This window comes from Vombatus ursinus, unplaced genomic scaffold, assembly GCF_900497805.2.
Source record: "Vombatus ursinus unplaced genomic scaffold, bare-nosed wombat genome assembly UNPS02014848.1, whole genome shotgun sequence".
Classification (NCBI taxonomy): domain Eukaryota; kingdom Metazoa; phylum Chordata; class Mammalia; order Diprotodontia; family Vombatidae; genus Vombatus; species Vombatus ursinus.
The window spans coordinates 6793170-6814099 of NW_020954626.1; the positions used below are offsets into that span (position 1 = coordinate 6793170).

The window sequence follows — 20930 nt, forward strand, 5'->3', positions numbered from 1 at the left end:
TGGCTCCACTAAAATCAATGCAATTTCAGCACACCTAGGCCATTACTGCTGAACAGCAATCTAGGCATCTTTTAATGACTCCATACTACACTCCTCACAAAAGTAATTCCAAACTACTTCCTCAACTTACCACCTCTACCTCCGGTCCTCAACAGACAAGACCATGCATGGTGAGTCCTCCCTACAATACCTCAAAATTTCTCATTTCACTCTCTTCTTCCCTTAGGTTGAAAATGAAGTGACTTCTTTTTGCCCAGACCTTTCTCCTGGTCCCCTCCCCTCTCTCATCTTAAATTTCTTTCTCTACAGGGTGCTTCCCATCTGACACACTTGCTCAGGTTTCCTTCTAACTAAAAACAAAAAAATTGTCCTTGACCTTTCCACCTGGTATTAATCTACTACTGTGCTCTCTTACTCTAAAAGTTTAAGGAATAATACCTCTATTTATGTCCCCACCACCCTATAGAAACTGTTTGCTTTGCAGCAGCTCTATTGATTACTTTAATTGCCAACTCCGTCCTTTATCCAGTCTTCATCCTAAGATTCTTAACCTGCTTTTGTCCTTTCTTAATCTTTCAGTGTTCTTCTCTGGTTCAACCTCTTTCTCCCACCCTGGTAGATATGGGCATCCTCTGAGGCTTTGTCCTTGGCCCTGTCCTATTTACTATCCCTTAGCAATCTGATTCACTCCCATGGCTTCAAGTATAATCTATTTTAAAATGACTTTATTCCCATTTCCTCGCATTGTTTTGCAAATATTTGTTGAATTGTTTCCTCTTTCTCCCATGAAACAGGAATTATAGTAAATCTCTCAAATTATAAAAGTCAATGGGAATAGTGATTTAGTATTACAGAAATTTACAAGCAATTAAAAAAACTATGGCTTCTATAATTATGAAATATTTCTGCATTATAGTATCACTAGTTGGGGCATCTTAACTCAATGAGAAATTGGGATTCAATTTTTACTTTCACAATTTAAGAAATGCAGATTGGTTAAAATCCACCTTAAATTGCTTGACTGAGATAATTTTTATATGCTAAAAAATTTCTTGTTGTTCAGTTTGAATTAAATTCAACCTAATGTTTGCTTGAAATGAAACCAAGGGGAAAATAAAAGGGAAGACCACTAATTTAGGTTTATATTGTTTTGTTTACAATAAATAAAACAACATAAGACTCATTCTGGGCTTTCTCTCCCAAGTTTAAGCAAAGCTCCAGTTTGATTAGGTGATATATATGCTATGAAATAAGCTTAGCTTCAGAGCAATTTCAATATTCTCAATTTTTTTTTATCCTTTTGAAAAAAATTTTTTTCCCCTTAGCCATGTACACTGTCTACTTCCAATGAGATTTCTTCAGTGTCCCCCAGACTTGATTGGAAAGGAGAATTATCTTGATGAAGCAGATAAATTTTACTTAAATCCATTAAGTTGGCTAAATGAAGAGTTTTCCAGTAATATACTATTGCCTACTCACTTAATCATCTTCAGCGTTTTAGAAGAGGTGAGTAAACATGAGAGAACTTTGGGAAGGTATGTTAATCTCAAACTCCCACTCATATAGGTAGTATTTAAAGGTACTATCTATCATACCTCAACCAAGTCACTTTTACTTGGCTTTTTTCCTCCTAACAAAAATCAATCCAAATCCTCTGAAGTTTATTTTTTTAATCAAATAAACTGATTTACTAAATTGATTATTATAATTTAGAAGTTGTTGGGGGAAAAAACAGATTAATGTACTTAAGCAACTAAAATAAGTTTCTTTAAAAATCTTCAATTCAAATGTGATCATATACTTAACTTTTTTTATGTATTTTACATAGGAAATAAAGACCTTTCTAATTACAAATAGCTACAAGAGAACTGCTGTTATCTTCCACACCCACTTGCCTGAGGGCCGAATTGGAAGCCATATATATATTTATGAAAGGAAGTAAAAATTAAAAATCACCTGAAGATGAGATTTCAAACTATACTATGTCTTTCTTGGAGAAATTTTATTTACTTGTGAAAATATTAAAACTTTTGAATTTTTAAAAAAATTGGATGAGTTTTATGGAAATAGCAAACAACAACTACTATGAGCCACTCTTACCAAGTGACACTGTATGATCCCCCTTTAGATAAGGGAATAATCAAAGACATTTTCTTAGAACAACAGTAAAATCACATACTTAACAATGCTGCATTGTCAATAAAGACCTTTTTTTCCCCATAGTGTAGTTTTATTTTTCCTTCCACAATATTCAGATGTGCAAGAAATTTCACAAATGAACAAGTTGGCAAGCTCATTAAGAAGGCAGCAAATTCTTCACAAGTCAATGGGCTCTTGAACCCAAAAAAAAGACAAGAAGCAAGTTTATAAAACATTAACAGAGATGAAATTCCATCACAATGTATTTTTTCCAAGACAGCTCAACACCAAATTTAACATTGTTAATTATACTTTGTCATAAATGACTTGAGCTTGTCTTACCTTAAAACAAAAGAAAACTTCATTTCATGCACAAAACCTATTGCATGCCTGGCTTCCCTAATGGTAAAACTACAACCAAACTTATTTCCATTGCCAGAAAGTATTCAGCAGAGAGCTAAAACTACAAAGAAAATGCAAGTTAGTAAGCTTTGACGGATGCTTTTGAGTTAACAGTGTAAAATTCACCAAACTGATAATTAGAGATGAAAGACATTGACTTCTTGGTAATTTCAGTTTTAGTTTCCAATACTGAACAGAGTGGAGAACATCTACAATTCTCTTAAAGTTATCTAATTTACTTAATCATGTTCAATATTTTGGGTCAAAAGGTAACTGCCCCAATTCTATTTCAAGATTTGCCGTGTGTCTTCCATTACTTCGACCATGTTTATGCCATTTACCTTCCCTCTTATAATGCTGTGGCTGAGGGTACTTCTGCTCTTGTTTTCGATGCCTGGAGTTTTCAATATTAACCATACGATGCTTTTTATCAGGGCGACTGAAAGCAGTAAACACATTTTTTTCTATGTTAGAAAAAAATTCCTTTAAAATTAGGGAAAGAAAATAAAGATTTTTCTCCATTAAATTTTAAACAACCCTCTGAAAAAAAGATACTAAAGTCAATAAGCGGCTTAACTCAAAAACTAAAAAAAAAAAACAACTATCCCTGAAATACCCAGTTTTACAGTATGTTAAAGTATACTTCTTCATGAATAGTTTTCTAATACCATTCTTCTAACCCTCCTGTCCCCTCCCTACATAAACTCATCAGAATCTTCACAGCATGAATTCTGCATATATGAATGATTAAAAATAGAAAAGTCATCTAATTAAGAAAAGTAATCTTTTTATTTTATCTTCTTGGCTTAAATGAGGATTTCATTAAAAAATAAAAGGAGAAAATCTTAGTTAAAAATCTTCAACAAATGACCATACTTGGTCCCAGAAAAGAGATAAGAAAAATGCAGCTTCCTCTCATACTTAAAGAGGTCAGGAACTATGGGAGCAGACATTGTATCTATAGACATAGGTTGATGTGTAAGTTTTACTGAATTGCTTCCCCTTCACTCCTTCATATTCTTTGTTAAAAGGAACTATTTATTTGGGTAACAAGGGGGATGGATATATTGAAAGGCTACTGTGATGTAAAAACAAAAACAACCAATTTTTAAGGAGCTAAATTCTAAAAAGGACACATTAAAATTTAGTAAAACCTTACTAATTCTTAAAAGATTACAATTTTATTAGTGGGAAGAATATTTTATGCCTGGATTATTATGATAGCCTAAAAACTCTTCCACCTGCCTTGAGTCTGTACCCTCTGTGAGCCTTCCTCCCCAACAGTTCGAATGATGTTTCCACAAAACAACCCTCTCACCCCATTTCTACTTTAAGAATCTGCTCCTTAATGGACCAAGTACAAGTTTCTAAGCCTGTCATTTGCCAAGGCACTCCAGTGACTAACATTTACCTAAGCAAACTTCTCTCCCACGACTTCCCCAAACAAACGTTCACATACAGTCAAATTAACCCACTTTTATGAACCATGCTCACATCCCTACTACTATGCTTTTCCTTATCTTGTTTCACCCCAACTTTGTCTTTCTTCTCCTACTCCTTTAAGTGCAAGTTCTACTTCCTCTCTTGCCACTAACTAGGTGTGTGACCCTGAACAAAGCACTTAATCTGTCTACCTCAGTTTCTTCACCTGTAAAATGAGGATAATAATAATGTGTACTTCCTAATCCAATGAGATTAAGAGCTAGGTGGTGCAGCAGATAGATTGCTGGACTCGAGTCAGGAAGACCCAAGTTCAAATCCAGCCTTATACACCTACTAGCTGTATGATCCTTGGCAAGTCATTTAACCTCTATCTGCCTCAGTTTCCTCAATTATAAAATGGAGATAATAAATAGCACCTACCTTCCCAAGTCTGTTGTGAGGATCAAATGAGATATTATTTGTAAAGAGTTTAGCACAGTGCCTGGCACATTGTAAGCACTTAATAAATTTGTATATTTTCCCCTTAAAAGCTCTATGATATGGAACCATGTGGTCTTCTATAACCTAAGGTGCTAGGCATACAGAAGATGTTTATAACTATTTGCTGACAATATAAAGATTGGAAGAAGGCAAAGTTTTGTCTCTTAAGAGTTCCTTAGGGAAAATTTTTTAATAGATTAGTATGACATAGTATATCAGCTGTTTATATCTAATCATTTGCTTTTAAAGTACTCGAGGCAGCTCTAAAAGCTTAAGCTCTCCATTAAACATTCATTGAAACCTCCTTTACATAATTAATATATTTAGCAAATCCTGTCTTTATTGGTAGTTACACGACCCAGTCTACTGTAATTATGCAAAATTCTCAATGTTTTATTGTATATGTGTAAACCTGAATGATAGTTAAATTGCTGAACTGAAAATGACTATAGAAACATGAACTTAAATTGAGATTAGTCATTTTGTTGGAATAGCATGTATGCCTTGAAATTCAGATTTTAAAAATTAATCACACAAGTATTAAGAAATGTAAAATAATCATGGGATGATGCTAAAACATGACCATCCTCAATTAAGTGCAAAGTCAAATAAAAAATATTGGGCTACTTAGGGGACACTAAGTTTCCTTCTTTTTGGTAAAGAAGCCACACTGCAGGAAATATACACAGAAATGAAAAGCTCTCTATTATCTCTATTATTAAGGCTTCATATGGTAGGTCTCAAATCTTTCCATTGTTCATTTCCGAAATACTTATAAATGTGCAATAACAGAAACAGAGAGGATACTGCTGAAAACCTGTCTGGCAGCTTCTCCTTTTGGGATGAGAAACCTGAACCATCTGCATCCTCTTATTCAGTTGTCATTCTAATATATATATATATATATATATATATATATATATATATATATATATATATATATATATATATATATATATATATATATATATATTTCCATAATTAAGAGTTTTCCATGAAGAATGTGTATTTTTTTTACCAGTGGAAATGAAAAGCAGAAAAATGTTACTGTTTTCATAAAAGACAAAGGAGGTATCGTAGTATATACAGTGTGACTAAAAAACCAGGGGCAGATTTCTATAAGCTATATTTTAAAGTTGGGATTTTTATAGTCAAAGTAAGTATGTTCAAAATACCATTCTATATATAAGTTTCTGGATGGTTTTAAAAGACTAAGAAATATGCTAATAAAATTTCATTTATATATTAGGGAAGAGGAGAAAAATAAACTTTAAAATTCTACAATTCTGACAAAACTCTTTGCAAGACAAAATATTTTTTGAGTCCATAATTCAACCTGGAACTACCTGGGAAAATTCCCATCTAGTAGGTGAAAAAACTTGCTCATTTCAATTTTTCAATATTATCAAAAAAACCTTCTTCTATAATCTGTAGCTATCTATAATATTTAAAAGCTATTCCAATCATATGGTACTACAGAAACCAACCTGGGTCCATACTGAGGGGAAAATGTGTCACCAAAGAAATGTCTATATATATAGTCATCCAAATCCTCAAATACTCCATGATTATCTACTTGATATTCCTTCATGTCTTCAAGATAATCTTTAACATCATTAACAAAGTCAGTGAACAACATCTGATCATGAATAAAGACACTGTTATGGAAAAACTTATTGATGAATTGCTGAAGTTCTCCCCAGTGATGGAAGTCATTTACTTCTTGCTGCACATATCTTTGCATTAACTGATTAAATTCATCTATTCTTACAGGGTCCAATACTCTGTTGAAAAGGCTAATAGATTCCTGATGAGCACATTCAAAAACACTGGAACAGCCTTTTGTTAGACGGTGATAATTTTTCACACAGTCTTTATCAGTGGTGCCTTTCTGGGAGTTTGTGTTTTTACCAAATGTTTCAAACTGAACTGGTGGCTTTTCCTGATGACCACATTCAAACCAATCAGAAGGGTTTTTTAAAAATTGGTAATTTCTTCCTGAGTTTTGGCTCATGCTACATTTCTGTGAATTTGTGTTCTTCCCAAATGTTTCAAATTGAACTGACTTTTGTTTTCTTCCCGATCTTGCCATGTTGGGACTTTTATGATGTGTGTTTTTAGAAGATGGTCTAGGTTGAGGATGCAAATATTCACGATAAACAGTTTTTGCTTTTTTAGTAGCTTCATCTCTTTTATCTCCAAATTTTTTATTCCCCTTTTCATCAAAGATATTTTTGGTGGTATCTTTGAAATGGCTGAAGGTAGACTTAACTGAATCTGAAAATTTTTTTAAGTTTTCCTTAACAGCTTCTTTAGCCTGTTTAATCTTTTCTTTATGGTGCCTTACAAACTCCTTTGTTGAATTCTTCATGGCATCAAAAGTTTCCTTAACTGAACCAAACAAGGTATCTTTAGACTTCTTAGCCTTGTTAGTTCCCTTGCTGCTTTTATTTTTTTCACTGTTTTCTTGTCTTCCACTTTGATCTTTTGCTTCAACATATAATCTTTCCCACAAATCTGATCGTTGTTGTTCAAAGTTTAGCTTCCATTCTAACTCTGTTAATCTTCCTCGTAAAATTTCTATTTCCTTATTTTCAGTCAATGTATTGGGAGAATCTGCATCACCTGATGACTGCTTATTGCTTAAAAGATCCAGTTCTTCTCTTAAGGCAATGGTTGTTTGTCGTTCTTTTTCTAGTTCCTTCCTTAGCATCTGTGCTTCTGCCAAGAGGGTCTCCTTCTGACTGAGAAAGCTATTAGTCTTTTGCTTTTCCTTTTCTAAATGCTGTTTAAGTTTTTGATTTTCAGAAACTATCAATTCAGTACTTGTTTCTTTATCTTCCAAATTCCGAATCTGTTCCCTTAGTTTCCTTAACTCTTCCAGTAAAGAGGAAAAAGCTTTTTCTTCCTTCTCCAGAGACATTCTTAAATGCTGGTTTTCTGTAGCAAGGCTTTTCTTCTGTGTTTCAAAGGCTATCTTCTCTACCTCAGTAAGCCTCAAACATGATGCAAGATTTTCTCTCAGTGACTAATATTTTTAAAAAGAAAAAAAAAAGTTTTTAAAGACTTCAATATTGTTTATCTAATGATAATATAAGAAAACTTAGTTACCTTTATTATCTATGTATGCACAGCAAGCATTTATTATATAAATAGCTCTAAGCAATGTTTATAACATTTGCCACATGCCAAAGAGTATAAAATTTTTATAACATAAGCCTAGAGATATAATTAAATAATCCTTCTAATGATTAGTATTCACAAGTCATTTATTAGTTTATTATTAAAGAAGGCTCTCCAAAACGATCATAGTTACCTACCTAAACAAAATCTCTTGGCAGGACATACTCCAGCTCCTAACATTTTATTGTATTATATTAACACAAAAACCTTATCATTACTAACTTTTCTCACTTAATTTTAATTGTGTTGAGGGGGAGAGGTATGTGTGTGAAGATGATAAGAAGAAAAGAGTAGGTCAAAAGCCCAGAATGAGCCCTGCCTCTTTGCTGTTGTTGTATGTGAACAAAGTCACTTTCATAATCCACTTGATTGTTGTCACCTCTGCTGGTTCTGCTCTACCACTACCAGATTCCTTTAACACTAAATGACAAAGAAGAAATTCCCAAATACTAACAGAGCAGCATGGGCACAGCAGGCTACTGTTATCTGCCTGATTAGCAACTACTGCTAACTCTAGAAGCAAAGGGATTAAAGCCAGGTAACTTCCTTTGGGAGAGAAAGTGTTTCTGCTTGAGGAACACATCAAGAAGTCTGCCACATAACCAAGAGAAGCTTTCCACAGCTAGAAGATGTTAGAGACAGACAACTCACATCTTTGTTGAGAACCTGGAAAAACCAATCACTGAAAGAGAAGGCCTAACTGAAGGAGAACTTGGGAGAGCAGCTGTACATAAAAACAGGTGCACTTTCAAAGGTTTTATCTAATGAACCACTAAATGTAGATGAAGTGGGTAAAAAAAACTATGTATAAAATACTAGCAAACCTCACTTAGACAAAGTGCATTTTGATGAAGACTTGGGTTCATAAATTTCATGAAGTGTGGCAGTACTCTTATCTACATATCTAATTTATCCAGCTTACATATCCACAGAACTTCAGAAATATCTCCGAAGGATCTCCCTACTTAAGTCATTCTATATGAATGAGGTTAGTAGAATAATTCATGCCTGAAATGCTTTCCCTTTTCACCTGTGCCACTCTGAAACCTTTAGTGTCTTCAAGCTACTCTGCTGGCACAGCAGGAATCACGGGTCTCCTCTACACCATGAAGAGGCATTAAAGTAAGATTTTAGTGGAGGGTTTATTGCTTATACCATGGTTTAATTGAAAGCCTGTATTTTTAGTCAATGAATTATTTTGAGGAGAAGGAAATACTACAAATTATCAAGTATTCAGTGGTATTAAGAAACTGGAAAGATTATTAGTCCTAGAGAAGTTATTAAAGACTCCTATGTGAGACAAATAGTTATAATAAAGTAGTAGGAACTATGCTAGTTTTATGTAGACAGCTGAGGCATTTGATGGCAATGTTTGGTATGCTAATTAGTCAACAAAGTACTTCTCTAATTACCAAAATGTATAATGATAATATAAACTGAATTTTGTTTTACTGTATTATTTTATGTCAGCCCTATACTATTTGCAAATGCTCTATCTTCAAAAGTCTGTTTATGTAGCATGCTTATAACTTTAAAAAAATTTAGAGGAAACATTAATACCCACCTTATCACCAGAAGACCCTTGTTCTTGCTGACACTGGTAAAGATAATCCTTCATACCATTCAATTCTTCGGCATGTAGCTTTCTGACTAGTTCCTGACGTTTTTGAATCTGAATGGTACCTGAAACAATATTTATTAAATTCTTCTTTATAAATAAGTCAAAGAAAACTTTATAATTTATAAATGCATTTTTAATTTTAAAAATCAGCTAGTTCACCCAAAGGACAGTAAAATTCCATTTATCCAGACTGTTGGGGAAAAATTTGGTGTCCTAGTAAACTAAATGTTTTTTTGTTTTGTTTTGTTTTGGTGAGGCAATTAGGATTGACTGCCCAGAGTCACACAGCTAGTGACTGTTATGTGTCTGAGGCAAGATTTGAACTCAGATCCCTCCTGACTCCAGGGCTGGTGCTCTATCCACTGTACCACCTAGCTGCCCCTAGTAAACTCAATGTTAATGTACCCTGTAATTCACAATTTTCAAAAGAATTACAATAATTATTAAATGTAAACTGAACATAATTTAATATTTAATTAATAAGACACTAGAGGATTTTATATCTCATAATCACCATTATGAACTCTACCATGTCAGCACATGTACAGACATGAACAATGTGTTGTGTTTTTTATTTCTGATTTTGCTTGACTGTTTTTATTGCTACAAGAGAGCTATTTGTAGCAAAGAAGGTAGTCTGTGGGTAATACCTGCAAAAAAATGGGGAAGGAATCAGTGAAATAAAGCTTCCTTCTGTTCTTTGTGTATTAAATAGGGAGCACAGTTAGGTTTTGTTATTATCATGTTAAGTTTAAGATATACTTAAACTGTCAACAAAGTTGACTTCATACACAGTATTTTCCATCAGTTTTGAATATATTGAAACATTCATCTGTTTAAGTTCATCATAAAGAATTTTTTAAAATGTATATGTCAGTTTGCAGTACTTGAAAAATTCTAATTATCTGAGTTTTTGGTGGCTTGGCATCGGGATAAATGAGGTTATTGAATGATTAATGACAAAAGAGAGTAAGCTAAATTAAATGTCATTAACTTTTCATGTACACCAACACAGGTGAGTGAGGTTTATTTATTTTTTTATGACAACAAAACTAAAGAAAAACTTCTAGGGTTTCATTTTGGAGTGTTTTGTTTTTGAAAACCTCTGTGAGGAAGAAAATAGTATTGCTCCCGTTTTATATAGGCAGAAAATGGGGCCCACAAAGTTCAGTCTTGTACAGGCATATTGCACTTTGCTTTACTGCACTTTGTAGATATTGCATTTTTTTAATAAATTGAAGGTTTGTGGCAACCCTGTATCGAGCAAGTTTATTGACACCATTTTTCCAATACGTACTCACGTTGTGTCTGTCATATTTTGCTAGTTTTCTCAATATTTTAAACTTTTTCCTTGTTAATATGTTATCTTGAGGTACCATGAACCGTGCCCGTATAAGGCACCAAACTTAATCAAATAAATGTTGCGTGTGTTCTGACTGTTCCACTGACTGGCCCCCATCTCTCTCCCTCTCCTCTGGTCTCCCTATTCCCTGAGACACAACAATATTGAAATTAGGCCAAATAATAGCCCTACAATGGCCTCGAAGGGTTAAAGTGAAAGGAAGAGTGGGATAAGGTAAACTTCATTGTTGTCTTATTTTAATAAATTGCCACAGATACCCCAACCTTCAACGACTTCCATCCTAATCAGTCAGCAGTCAGCAACATCAAGGCAAGACCATCCACCAGCAAAAAAAAGTATGACTCACTGAGGGCTCAGGTGATGGTTGGCATTTTTAGAAATAAAATATTTTTAAATTAAGATATGTGCACTTTTTTTAGACATAATACTACTGCATACTTAACAGACTATAGCTTAGTATAAACATAACTTATATATGTACTGGGAAACAAAAATTCATGTGACTCGCTTTTATTGTGATACTTGCTATACTGTGGTGGTCTGGAACCAAACCCAAAATATCTCTGAGGTATGCATGTTATCTGTTTGCAATATAAGCCATGAACAGAAATGGAAGTAAGTACAACTTAATTTTCAGTTCTATTTTTCCATATTGTATATGTTATGGATGCAGCCCAAAAATAGGGAAGGGAGAAAAAACACCAAATATTATCACAATTCTACTTTTAAAGTTAATTTTGGCAGGACCCCGTGTAAGCAGAGCTTTAGGGAACTCTTAGGAAAGCCATAGCTCTACTGTCCTCTCAGAAGAAAGAGCTTAGACTAAATAAAAGCTGACATATTTATCTACTTTAAAATATACTATGCAAACTGCTTAGACATACATGCTGCATACATGCTGCTACATGCTTCATGCATACCAAAAAAAAAACCCCACAATTTAATAGAGTAAAAAATGCATTTGGTAAACAACTCATTTTTAACGTTCTAAATTTTATATGATGCAATTATCACAAAATAGGTGCTTTTGCAGGAAGCAACAAGATATTGCATCAATAACTGAGTCCTATTTTCATTAATATTTTTCCTAATTTTTTTGAAGGATAGAGAGTAATAAAATAAAGTAATAGAGAAAAGCAAAAAAATTCTAATATATCTTAGTAAAAGACCTAAATAAAAATGCCAGAAGAGACATACTAACAAGTCATGTAAAAAGTTTAATACTGTTCAAGTGTAAGTGATATGTGTACCTTTTTCATTTACCTTTTCCAGCACAGAAACATCTAAAATGTTCATCTATTACCATTCTTTTGCTTCTGACATCCTTTTAATCCCCCCAAATCTATCAACTTTGCTTAGAAAGAAACTATTTCCATCCCTTTAACATTTTGTCCCATAATGAAAGGGAAAACTCATTTTATGTTGTAACAATACATATTTACTTAAAACTGAAGCTGGAATGAGGTTAGAGATCATCCAGCCTAAAGAGCCCCTTCATTTGTGACGTGAGAACACTGAGGACCAGAGAAATGAAATTACATATGCTCTTCATAGACCACGTTACACACTTCATAGAGGTGTAAAACCTAGGTATATTGTCCTGTAGTCAAGTATTCTTTCAATTGGATCGTGCCAACTCCCTGTTAATAATAATAGATTCTTTTTTCTTTATTTTCTTATTTCAATTTTTAAAAGACTGGACTAGGGGGAAGCAACATGTCATACCAAAACAAACAAACAAACAACAACAACCCACTTCTGGAGTCAGAGGAGCAATGTTTGGCTTTGCTACTTGATACCTGTGTAATCTTGGGCCAGTTTCTGTGGGCCTCAATTTTCTTACCTAAAATGCTAGAGTATGATCTCCAAGAACACTTCCAATTCTAAATCCCGTAAGTTCATTGAGATGAGGCACTGATTTTGTTTGTTTCTGCACTGAGATGTTTTAAAGCATTTACTACTGAGCTGTTAGTACTTAATAAATGCTTATTCCATTCTCCCCTTCCTTCAACATAATGTCTTGCACACAAATGTTTTTCAAATTTAATCCTATTTATTAATAAAAAGGAGAATAAGGGGTCATTTTCTATAGGCCTCAAATGCCCTTCCTTCCCCTTTTAAATTTCTGCTGTTTAAAGTCCAAGCCACATCATTCTTCCCCTATAAAGTCTTTCCTGGTGACTTTTTTCCCCACACTCTAATCAGTAATGACAATGCCAGTCCTCCTCAGGCCTCTCTAATATTGTTCTTTATTAGCATTACCTATGCATGTCTTATTTTATAACTGAGACATGAAGACAGTATCCAAAGATACTATCACTCAGAGGGTAAAGGAGAAATAGGTATAAGCAGGCTGCAATATATCACAAATGAGGAATTTTGAAAAACAAGATTTCAGTTTGTTAGAAGGAAACTGTATGATAGAAAAAGAACATTGGCGACTCACGTAGAGAAGATGAGGGATGGCAAATCGACAGCCCAAGTACTCACTAGTATCTATGAAGAAAACGTGAGGAAAGCTTCTAATGCACTGGGTAGACTACACTATGGAGAATTTATAGGACAAGACAGACAAAAGTCACACACCACGGACAGTAAAGGATGGAATATAAATCATATCTTAGGAGAAGCCATCCAAACTGATGCAATCACAGAACCCTGGATTAAGTATGTATGTCTTCTACCTGGATTACACTATAAGCTCCAAGATACTGGAGACCACTTCCTATTTGTATTTTATATCTTTGCATGAACCTAGTACTGTGTTCTAGATGCAATACTATTTATGGAATTTGTGAAATTTTGCTGTAGTGGGATATGTTGAATTTGAGGTGCTAATTAGGTACAACAGATGGAACTATCCAGTAGAAAGTTAGAAATATGGAATTTAGTTCTGGAAATAGGTTGGATATAGATCTGAACTTACATATATGAAAGGTAATGACTAAGATCAGGGTAGACAGCATCAACAAAGGTGAGAGTGTAGGAAAAAGATGAGGCCCGAGCATAGAACAGAATACTGAAGGACACTTAAATTAAGCCATGGGAAGATAGATTATCAAAAAGGAGATGATCAGTAATAACACATGTTTTTTCTAACTATGGTCAAAGAAGATATGGGCTAAAGCCACTGGATTAGAAGGTAATTAATAACCTTTTGGAGGGCTATGAAAACTGGGAGGAAAGAGACTAAAAATTTAAATATTTAACAATTCCACCTATGATCATGTTAAACATACAAGATATGAATAAAATACAGGCAAGGAACATAAGCCACATTCTTCCCATCCATGTGGTTTGTATACAATTCAAATGTGGACTACATGGCATTAATTTTCAGGATACAACTGTACTTATTTTTTTTTCATTTCAAAGACTTTATTTTGGGGATATATCCTACATTCAGATCAATAAGATTATATTAGAGAGTTTGGGTGGGTTGGATTATGCATTTATGTGCCAAAATACACCAGAACTTTCTACATCCAAATTATGTATTTCATTTAAAGTAATTCTTGAGGGTACATTATCTGTTCCAATGATATTGCCACTGGACTAAAAATATTTTTGGAATTTCTTTTCTGGAACAGTCTGCAGAGACTATAGAATGTTATTTAGAACATTCACAACAAATATTCAAATGTTTGTCCTTTGCATGAATTTGATTTTTGAATATAGCCAAGTCTCACGGATAATCTATCTAGGTCATACACTGTTTAAGCCCAATGATAAAACTAAAAGTACTGGATTTGTTTTGTCTGTTTTCTGAGTGCTCAAACTCTCTAAAGATAACTTCAAAGAGCAATGGCGACAGTACTGGAATACATATATAGTCTCCCAGGACTAATTACTTTGAAGAGCAACACTTTATAAGTTCTGGTATTTTTTTTTAAGTCACTCATTACTTTACATTATACTCATTACTTTACATTATAGTTATCCTCATACTCTCATCACCAAAAAAGCAATTTAGGAGCATAGGACATAATTACAGAAAAATTAGTCGCCACATCTTACAGTTATTCTGAATAGATTAGTGTAGAAAATACACAGGTAGATGTGAATGTTTTATCACTCCTAAGTACTGAAATATCATTTTTATAATATTTTTTAATAATAGGGAAAGAGTTCTCAATGAACAAGTACCTTTTCTTTCTAAGTATTTTTAATTTTTTTTACCAAATGCTCAAAGGCCATGCAATATGTGGGTATTTAATGCCACTAGAGTTAATCATTAACTTTGATATTTTCTGGTATTAAATTTTTCTTTAAGCAAGAGAATAAAAGATATTGCTTATTACCTGAAGGTTTACCTGTGGAAAGACAACATTTTATTCAAATAAAAACCAATAAGTCCATCAATTAACTTTTAAAACAATTTTATATATACAAACATACATATACATGAAAATAAATGAAATATCTGAGGGGGATACTTTCAGAGGATGGAAGGGATAAGAATTGTCAGTAATGATTTGGGGGTGAGGGAGGGAGAAGAGCCCAGGGAAGGTCTTCTGGAGGAATAATTATGTAAGCTAGACTTTAAGGGTTGACTAGGAATTAAAGAGGGGAAAGAGGGACATTCTACGCATGAGATCAAAGGAACAAGAATTCTAGTGGGAAGAAGTCCCAGTGTGAAAACTCCTTCCTCCAACACAAATCCCAGTCAAACTATGTGATTTAGTAATTCCAAGGGACCTGCCTGAAGTACATAAAGGGTGAGTTATGGGAGGCTGTGGAAATAAGGGGCATAAAGCTTGTGTGAGAGGTGGGATTTGAACCCAGGTCTTCTCAAACACACTATACCAGTCTACCCTCTCTACAAATAGATATATAAAATATAAAACAATAATGTGTAAAGTGCTTTGCAAACCTTAAAGCACTAAGAAAATGACAGCTATTACTAATTTGACCTATGCTGTTCATAGACCATTATAAAAAAACTCGAACTGAGTATTCAAATTGTAATATTGTACTAAATTCTAATAGCTTGAAATGCTCAAGATAGGTCATCCACTGGGCTTAGAAATATTTATTATACAATAATTTTAACAGTAGAATATAACTTTTAAGCTAAATATTGGAAGTAAAAGATGAGAATATTTGACTGTGGCTTTATAGCAAAATATATATAAATTTTGTTTTTTGTTATAAAGTAGTGTTAGTATTGTGTTGAATATATATAAAATATCCAGGAAAAAAAAAGATTGGCTTACATACATTTCCCCTCCCTACTGAAAAGTGCTATATAAGTAACCATCTGGAAGTCTATTTCTATATATCCCTTTGAAAATTCAAAATAGGTGGGCATGAGGACATCAATGTACTGAGAGGCATCTATAAGAAATTAACCCTCAGGGATACATAGCAATCTATCAATACACTGAGGAATTAGGAGTATATCATTCCTCTTATTAGCACTACACAAAGTTTTTCTGATAATCCAAATAGTATCTGTTTATTTCCTAACAATAGAACTGCAAATTACTTTAGCTGCCATTGGAGGGGGCAGGCAGTATTTTCTTGATTTTTATCTTAGGAAGTATTTCTTGTTAAGTGCATTAAAAAGCTATCTAATAGGCATGTTTCAATAAAGAACCACCTCACTTTGGAATTTGTTCATTCTTTGAATAGAAATAGTTAATTGGCTATACTATCTGATAATCTATATTATAGAAGTCATGGCAATTTTGAAGCTACAGTTTCTTGAAAATCAGGAGATATAACGTAAAGATTTACAACTGTGAAATAATAAAGTCTATTTCAGTCCATTACAACTGAACTTGCCAAAAATGTCTTTCTATAGCTTGTTGGCAGCCACTTATTTTTGTTTTGCTGACAGGATAAGAATGTAAAGAAAGCTAAACCAACCACAAAGGAAACAGACTGACCTCCCCTAATCTCCTATGAAAAGGCACTTGAGATCTGATAGAGTAAAATTTTAGATTACCTGGTAAACTGAAAATATGGTTCCGAATTAAGTACAGATTGGATATAAACATCAGTAAAGTTAATAGTCATATCCTTAGAGCTCTTCTTGCAAATTCAACCCCCTTCTACCAGTACTATTTTTTCCCAAAATTTCTCCACCTTTCTTTAAGAGTCCTCTGACTACATCTGAATTCTTTGCCAAAGACTCCAAAATATTAGAGGAGACAGTGTGCACTTTGGACCTTTCTCTTCTTTGTTTGGGAGAGGCAATACAATGTGATAAAATTAAAATAACTGTTTGAATTTCATCTCCCAGTTATTGGCTATGCAACCTTGAGGAAGGTCACTTACCTTCTCTGAATCTCCCATACCCTTTTGCTGTAAAATGAGATTAATAATTGTACTACCTACACCTCACAATATGAGTGAGGGAAGCTCTTATAAATTTTAAGATGCCATATAAACTGATTGTTAGAACACACAGAAAATGCTAAGCAGAATAGTTATGCTGACAATAGTACCCTAAGAGAAAAAGATAAGTGATCAAGAAGTTTCCTCCACTGTTTTCACTTAAATTATAGATGCTATGCACTTTATGAGCAATTTGGTGCATTGGAACACCAATGATATATTAAAATATGGGTAAATAATAGGAAAACATCCTAAATTTTATGAAAACATAGCAACAGCAATAGCCAAAATATAATACCTATACATAAAACAGTAAGAAATAGGTAATAGTTTGAGATTTCAAATGTAAATTTCAGTTAAATATCTCAAAAGCAGTTCACAAATAGTTCATGATCTTCACACTATTCCCAAGGGCATGATGCTAGGAAGACTCATTTAATTACTAATAGTTACTGTAATAATTACTATGCTCATAACATTATAGTCAGCATTATAGTAAAAATCTGTATTTTTAATCCTACCTAAAAAAGAACAAATATCTTTTTATAAAATACAATGAAAATACTAAAAAGCCCTTATATGTATAATACTTCATACTTCTCATGCAACATCTATCATTTGGGCCATTCTATCACATTAACCATGTGAGGGAGGTTTTCTATATGTGTATGTCATACACACAGACATACACACACACACACACACACACACACACACACATATAAGTATTATTAATAGGTATTATCCTATTTTACAGGAGAAAAAAGCTCAAGGAGCTTAACTATCATAACCACATTAATTCATCTAATTAATCATAGAATCACTACTAAGCAGGACACAGGCCTGACCTTAGTATACTGATCTCTCTATTGCATTATCAGCCTACCCTTAACAGACTAATTTTTAACTCTTACCGTAGAAATGTCCAAAACCCATGCTGACTGCAATCACCAAAGCTAGTACAATACACTTGTTGAGGCCACTACTGAAGAGGTGCTGGTGCACCTGTTCCTTGGGAGAGTCAGATTCGTGTTCATTAGGTGGTCTATCCTCAGATTCTGAACAAGAAATTGTCTTCTTTCTAGCACGTCGTCTTCTCATTGCGGGACTGGGCTGATGACTTGTTTCATCACTACTGGACTCATCATCCATAGGCCGAGATGGAAATACTATTAAAATTTAAAAATAAATTTTTACAAGATGTGAAAAATAGTTCCAAAAATTTTCCCACAACATATAGCACTGAAAAGTACTATATGATGCTTGATTTTTGACATATGCATTCCATGTGTATTCCAAGAAGGGGGGTGTTCAGGATTAGAGGGAAGAGGTATCCTCTAAATACACAAATCCACTGACCCCAGACACATTCTTTGTTCCATTTCCCACTTGTGGAAAAGTAATCATTCCATTCTAGTCTATTCTCAGCTCTCCAATAGGAATAAAGTTTATAAACTGTGTTAATTCAGAAGTAAACTGAAAACACTTTGTCAATTTGATCTCCCGGAGAGACAAATTTAGAGACAACTTAAAATGCAGAAAAAATGTACCACTAGATACATACCCAACAAATTTAGAAGGTGCAGACAGTGCACACTTCATTTCCATCATTCCACTGTCAAGGCCAGGACATTTATGTTTATCAGAAACTAGAAAAACCTTCCCTAAATTTCCTACTCTTAATAAACAAATATAATTTTACCAATTAGCAGATATCAGCAAAAGAAAGGAAAAAGCAGTATTTCAGTATTAGAAATAGCTCTTCTGTAAGGTAGCAGCACATGATAATTATAAATTTGCAAATGGAAATAAAGTAATCTAGATTTCCAAGGGAAAGCTCCATGAACTTAAAGGTCTCTACTCGAGTGACTGTTACTTTTATTTTCCAGATACTTCCCTGTCATATTGTCACACTTCTTTTTCCTCCTGAATTTCAATTCAATGACTGAATCAACACTTCAGTGTGATCAGTAACAGCAGACTGCTATAAACTTAAGGTGAAACTACATGAAAAATAATGTCCACAATCCAATAAGGAGAAAGATCAATTAGGGGACGAATAAATCATGAACTTAAATTTGAGAAAATGAGCTCCAAAATAAATACTCATGCATCACATAATTAAGCTGTCTATGCAATAAGAGTAATAGTCATGCCACAGCCAGTCTGTAAGTTTTTTACGCAATGCTTTTCCAAGGTAGATCATACAGATTCAGTTAACTTTCAGAATTATGAAAACTAACGCAGAGATAAAAGGCACAGATAGATATTCTTGATTTTTTCATGACCAAGGAAAAGTAGAGTGAAATAAGAACATAAAGGTCAAGTCAGTTTTCCAATGGCAATTTTTTAATATATCATCTCCAAGGAACATATCCAGGTGAGTTCTATTTTCATGGGCAAAGAGAGAATTTAAAACAAATCCTTACTTAAAGGCTTTCATGGTCATACTCTGAATGAATCATGTAAAGTCAGACTCCTGTACTTATTGTTAAGGAGGTCAAAGCAATATTAAGAATCATTTTCTAACTGTAACTGAACAGACATAAAATTATTTTCTGTTGTGTCAGCATTTGCACTGCTTGCTAAAAGGCCAGTCTAAACTATTTCAAACAGCACAAGCCACACACTTCATCATTCAAAATCTATTTCATCTAACATTGCTTTGCTCTACAACCCAAGCAAAATGACAGCTAAAGCCATCGGCTGATAAAATGGATTTTGAACTTTTAACTGGTCCAATGCATAAAATTTAAGCAACTCAATGACATGCAAAAAGCTTAAGCCACACTGTGGAGTTTTTTGTTGTTGTTGTTGTTTTTAAATAGGGATAATTTTGAATACTTCTTTTAGTATCACAGAGCACAACTGGGCCTTTAAAGCACTCAATAAATGTGACTGGTTACATTCAGCTCTACAGAAGCTGATCAGAGTTAGTCACACCACCTTCAAAGAGCTGGCTTGGAACACGATGTTTCAGTTGATCATGCCAGCCCCTTATGTACTCTGGAATCTTCCACAGCTTCTCCCACCACCTCTCTTTTGTGAATAAACAAGAAAAAGACACTTTTAGTCTTTGTTATAAAGAATAAAAAGGAAAGATTTGGATTTACTTTGGAAAAGTGTCACAACATTAAAATTTAATCTATTTGTACTATAGCATTTAACTAGGTCATTATTCATTCTTCTACTTCTTTATTATATGTATGACCAAAAACACACCATCACCACAGACACTAAATAACTGATTTCTATAACTCTTCCACAGATGCTAAGACATCACTAAGTATTTCTTACTCTTATTCTACTGTTTCTGGTTCACCTTAACCAACTTCTACAAAAATTTATCCAAAAAATGGAAAGACTTATTGATACCATGTCACTTCCAAAATAAAAATTATGATATTTGGTCAACATATAACTGAGAAAGATGTCTGCTACTCCTGATGCCAACAGGATATCACTGACGGGGAAAAAAACCTTATCTGTACAAAATTATAGCAGCACTATTCAAGATACCAAAAACTAGGAAAAAAAAAAAAACAAGCTTCCAACAACTGGGAAAAGCTGACCACTTGCGTCACATAATGTAGTAGAAAGAACACTATTTGGAATCCAGAAAGACTTGGGTTAAAACCCAGCATCTTGTATTCCTTAGCTATTCTCTATAACCACAGGCAAAATTTCCTAACTTCTCTGAACCTCAATTTTCTCAACTGTAAATAAAATGAATACCATCCTTCTTTGTTATAAGGATCAAATGACATGTTGTAAGCACTTTACAGACTTTAAAACTCCATTATATATTAATGGTATATATAAATAGTATATCACAGGAAATGATAAATATACATAATTCAAAAAATAGGACGTAAGAGGAAGAGATGCAGAATAAAAAAAGAACCAAAGAACAATACACACACTGATAACAACTCTGTAACCAATAACAAAAGGAAT

General features: G+C 33.6%; 2 protein-coding genes across 3 annotated transcripts in view; one reads left to right on the plus strand and one right to left on the minus strand.

Annotated features, from left to right (window-relative positions):
- Positions 1 to 2219, plus strand: part of PIGB (phosphatidylinositol glycan anchor biosynthesis class B) — a 28546-nt gene extending 26327 nt beyond the window's left edge. The window contains exons 11-12 of the mRNA XM_027840889.1: positions 1326 to 1506; positions 1829 to 2219. Of these exons, the coding sequence (XP_027696690.1) occupies positions 1326 to 1506; positions 1829 to 1942 (295 nt within the window). The 3' untranslated portion in view covers positions 1943 to 2219. The remainder of the gene's footprint in view (positions 1 to 1325; positions 1507 to 1828) is intronic.
- A 148-nt stretch (positions 2220 to 2367) lies between these two features.
- The window catches only part of CCPG1 (cell cycle progression 1), a 53276-nt gene continuing 34713 nt past the window's right edge, over positions 2368 to 20930 (minus strand). For both annotated transcript variants that reach the window (XM_027840887.1, XM_027840888.1), the window contains exons 6-9: positions 17888 to 18142; positions 9212 to 9330; positions 5952 to 7492; positions 2368 to 2980 (exon numbers count right to left, since the gene is read on the minus strand). In XM_027840887.1, the coding sequence (XP_027696688.1) occupies positions 2791 to 2980; positions 5952 to 7492; positions 9212 to 9330; positions 17888 to 18142 (2105 nt within the window). In that variant the 3' untranslated portion in view covers positions 2368 to 2790. The remainder of the gene's footprint in view (positions 2981 to 5951; positions 7493 to 9211; positions 9331 to 17887; positions 18143 to 20930) is intronic.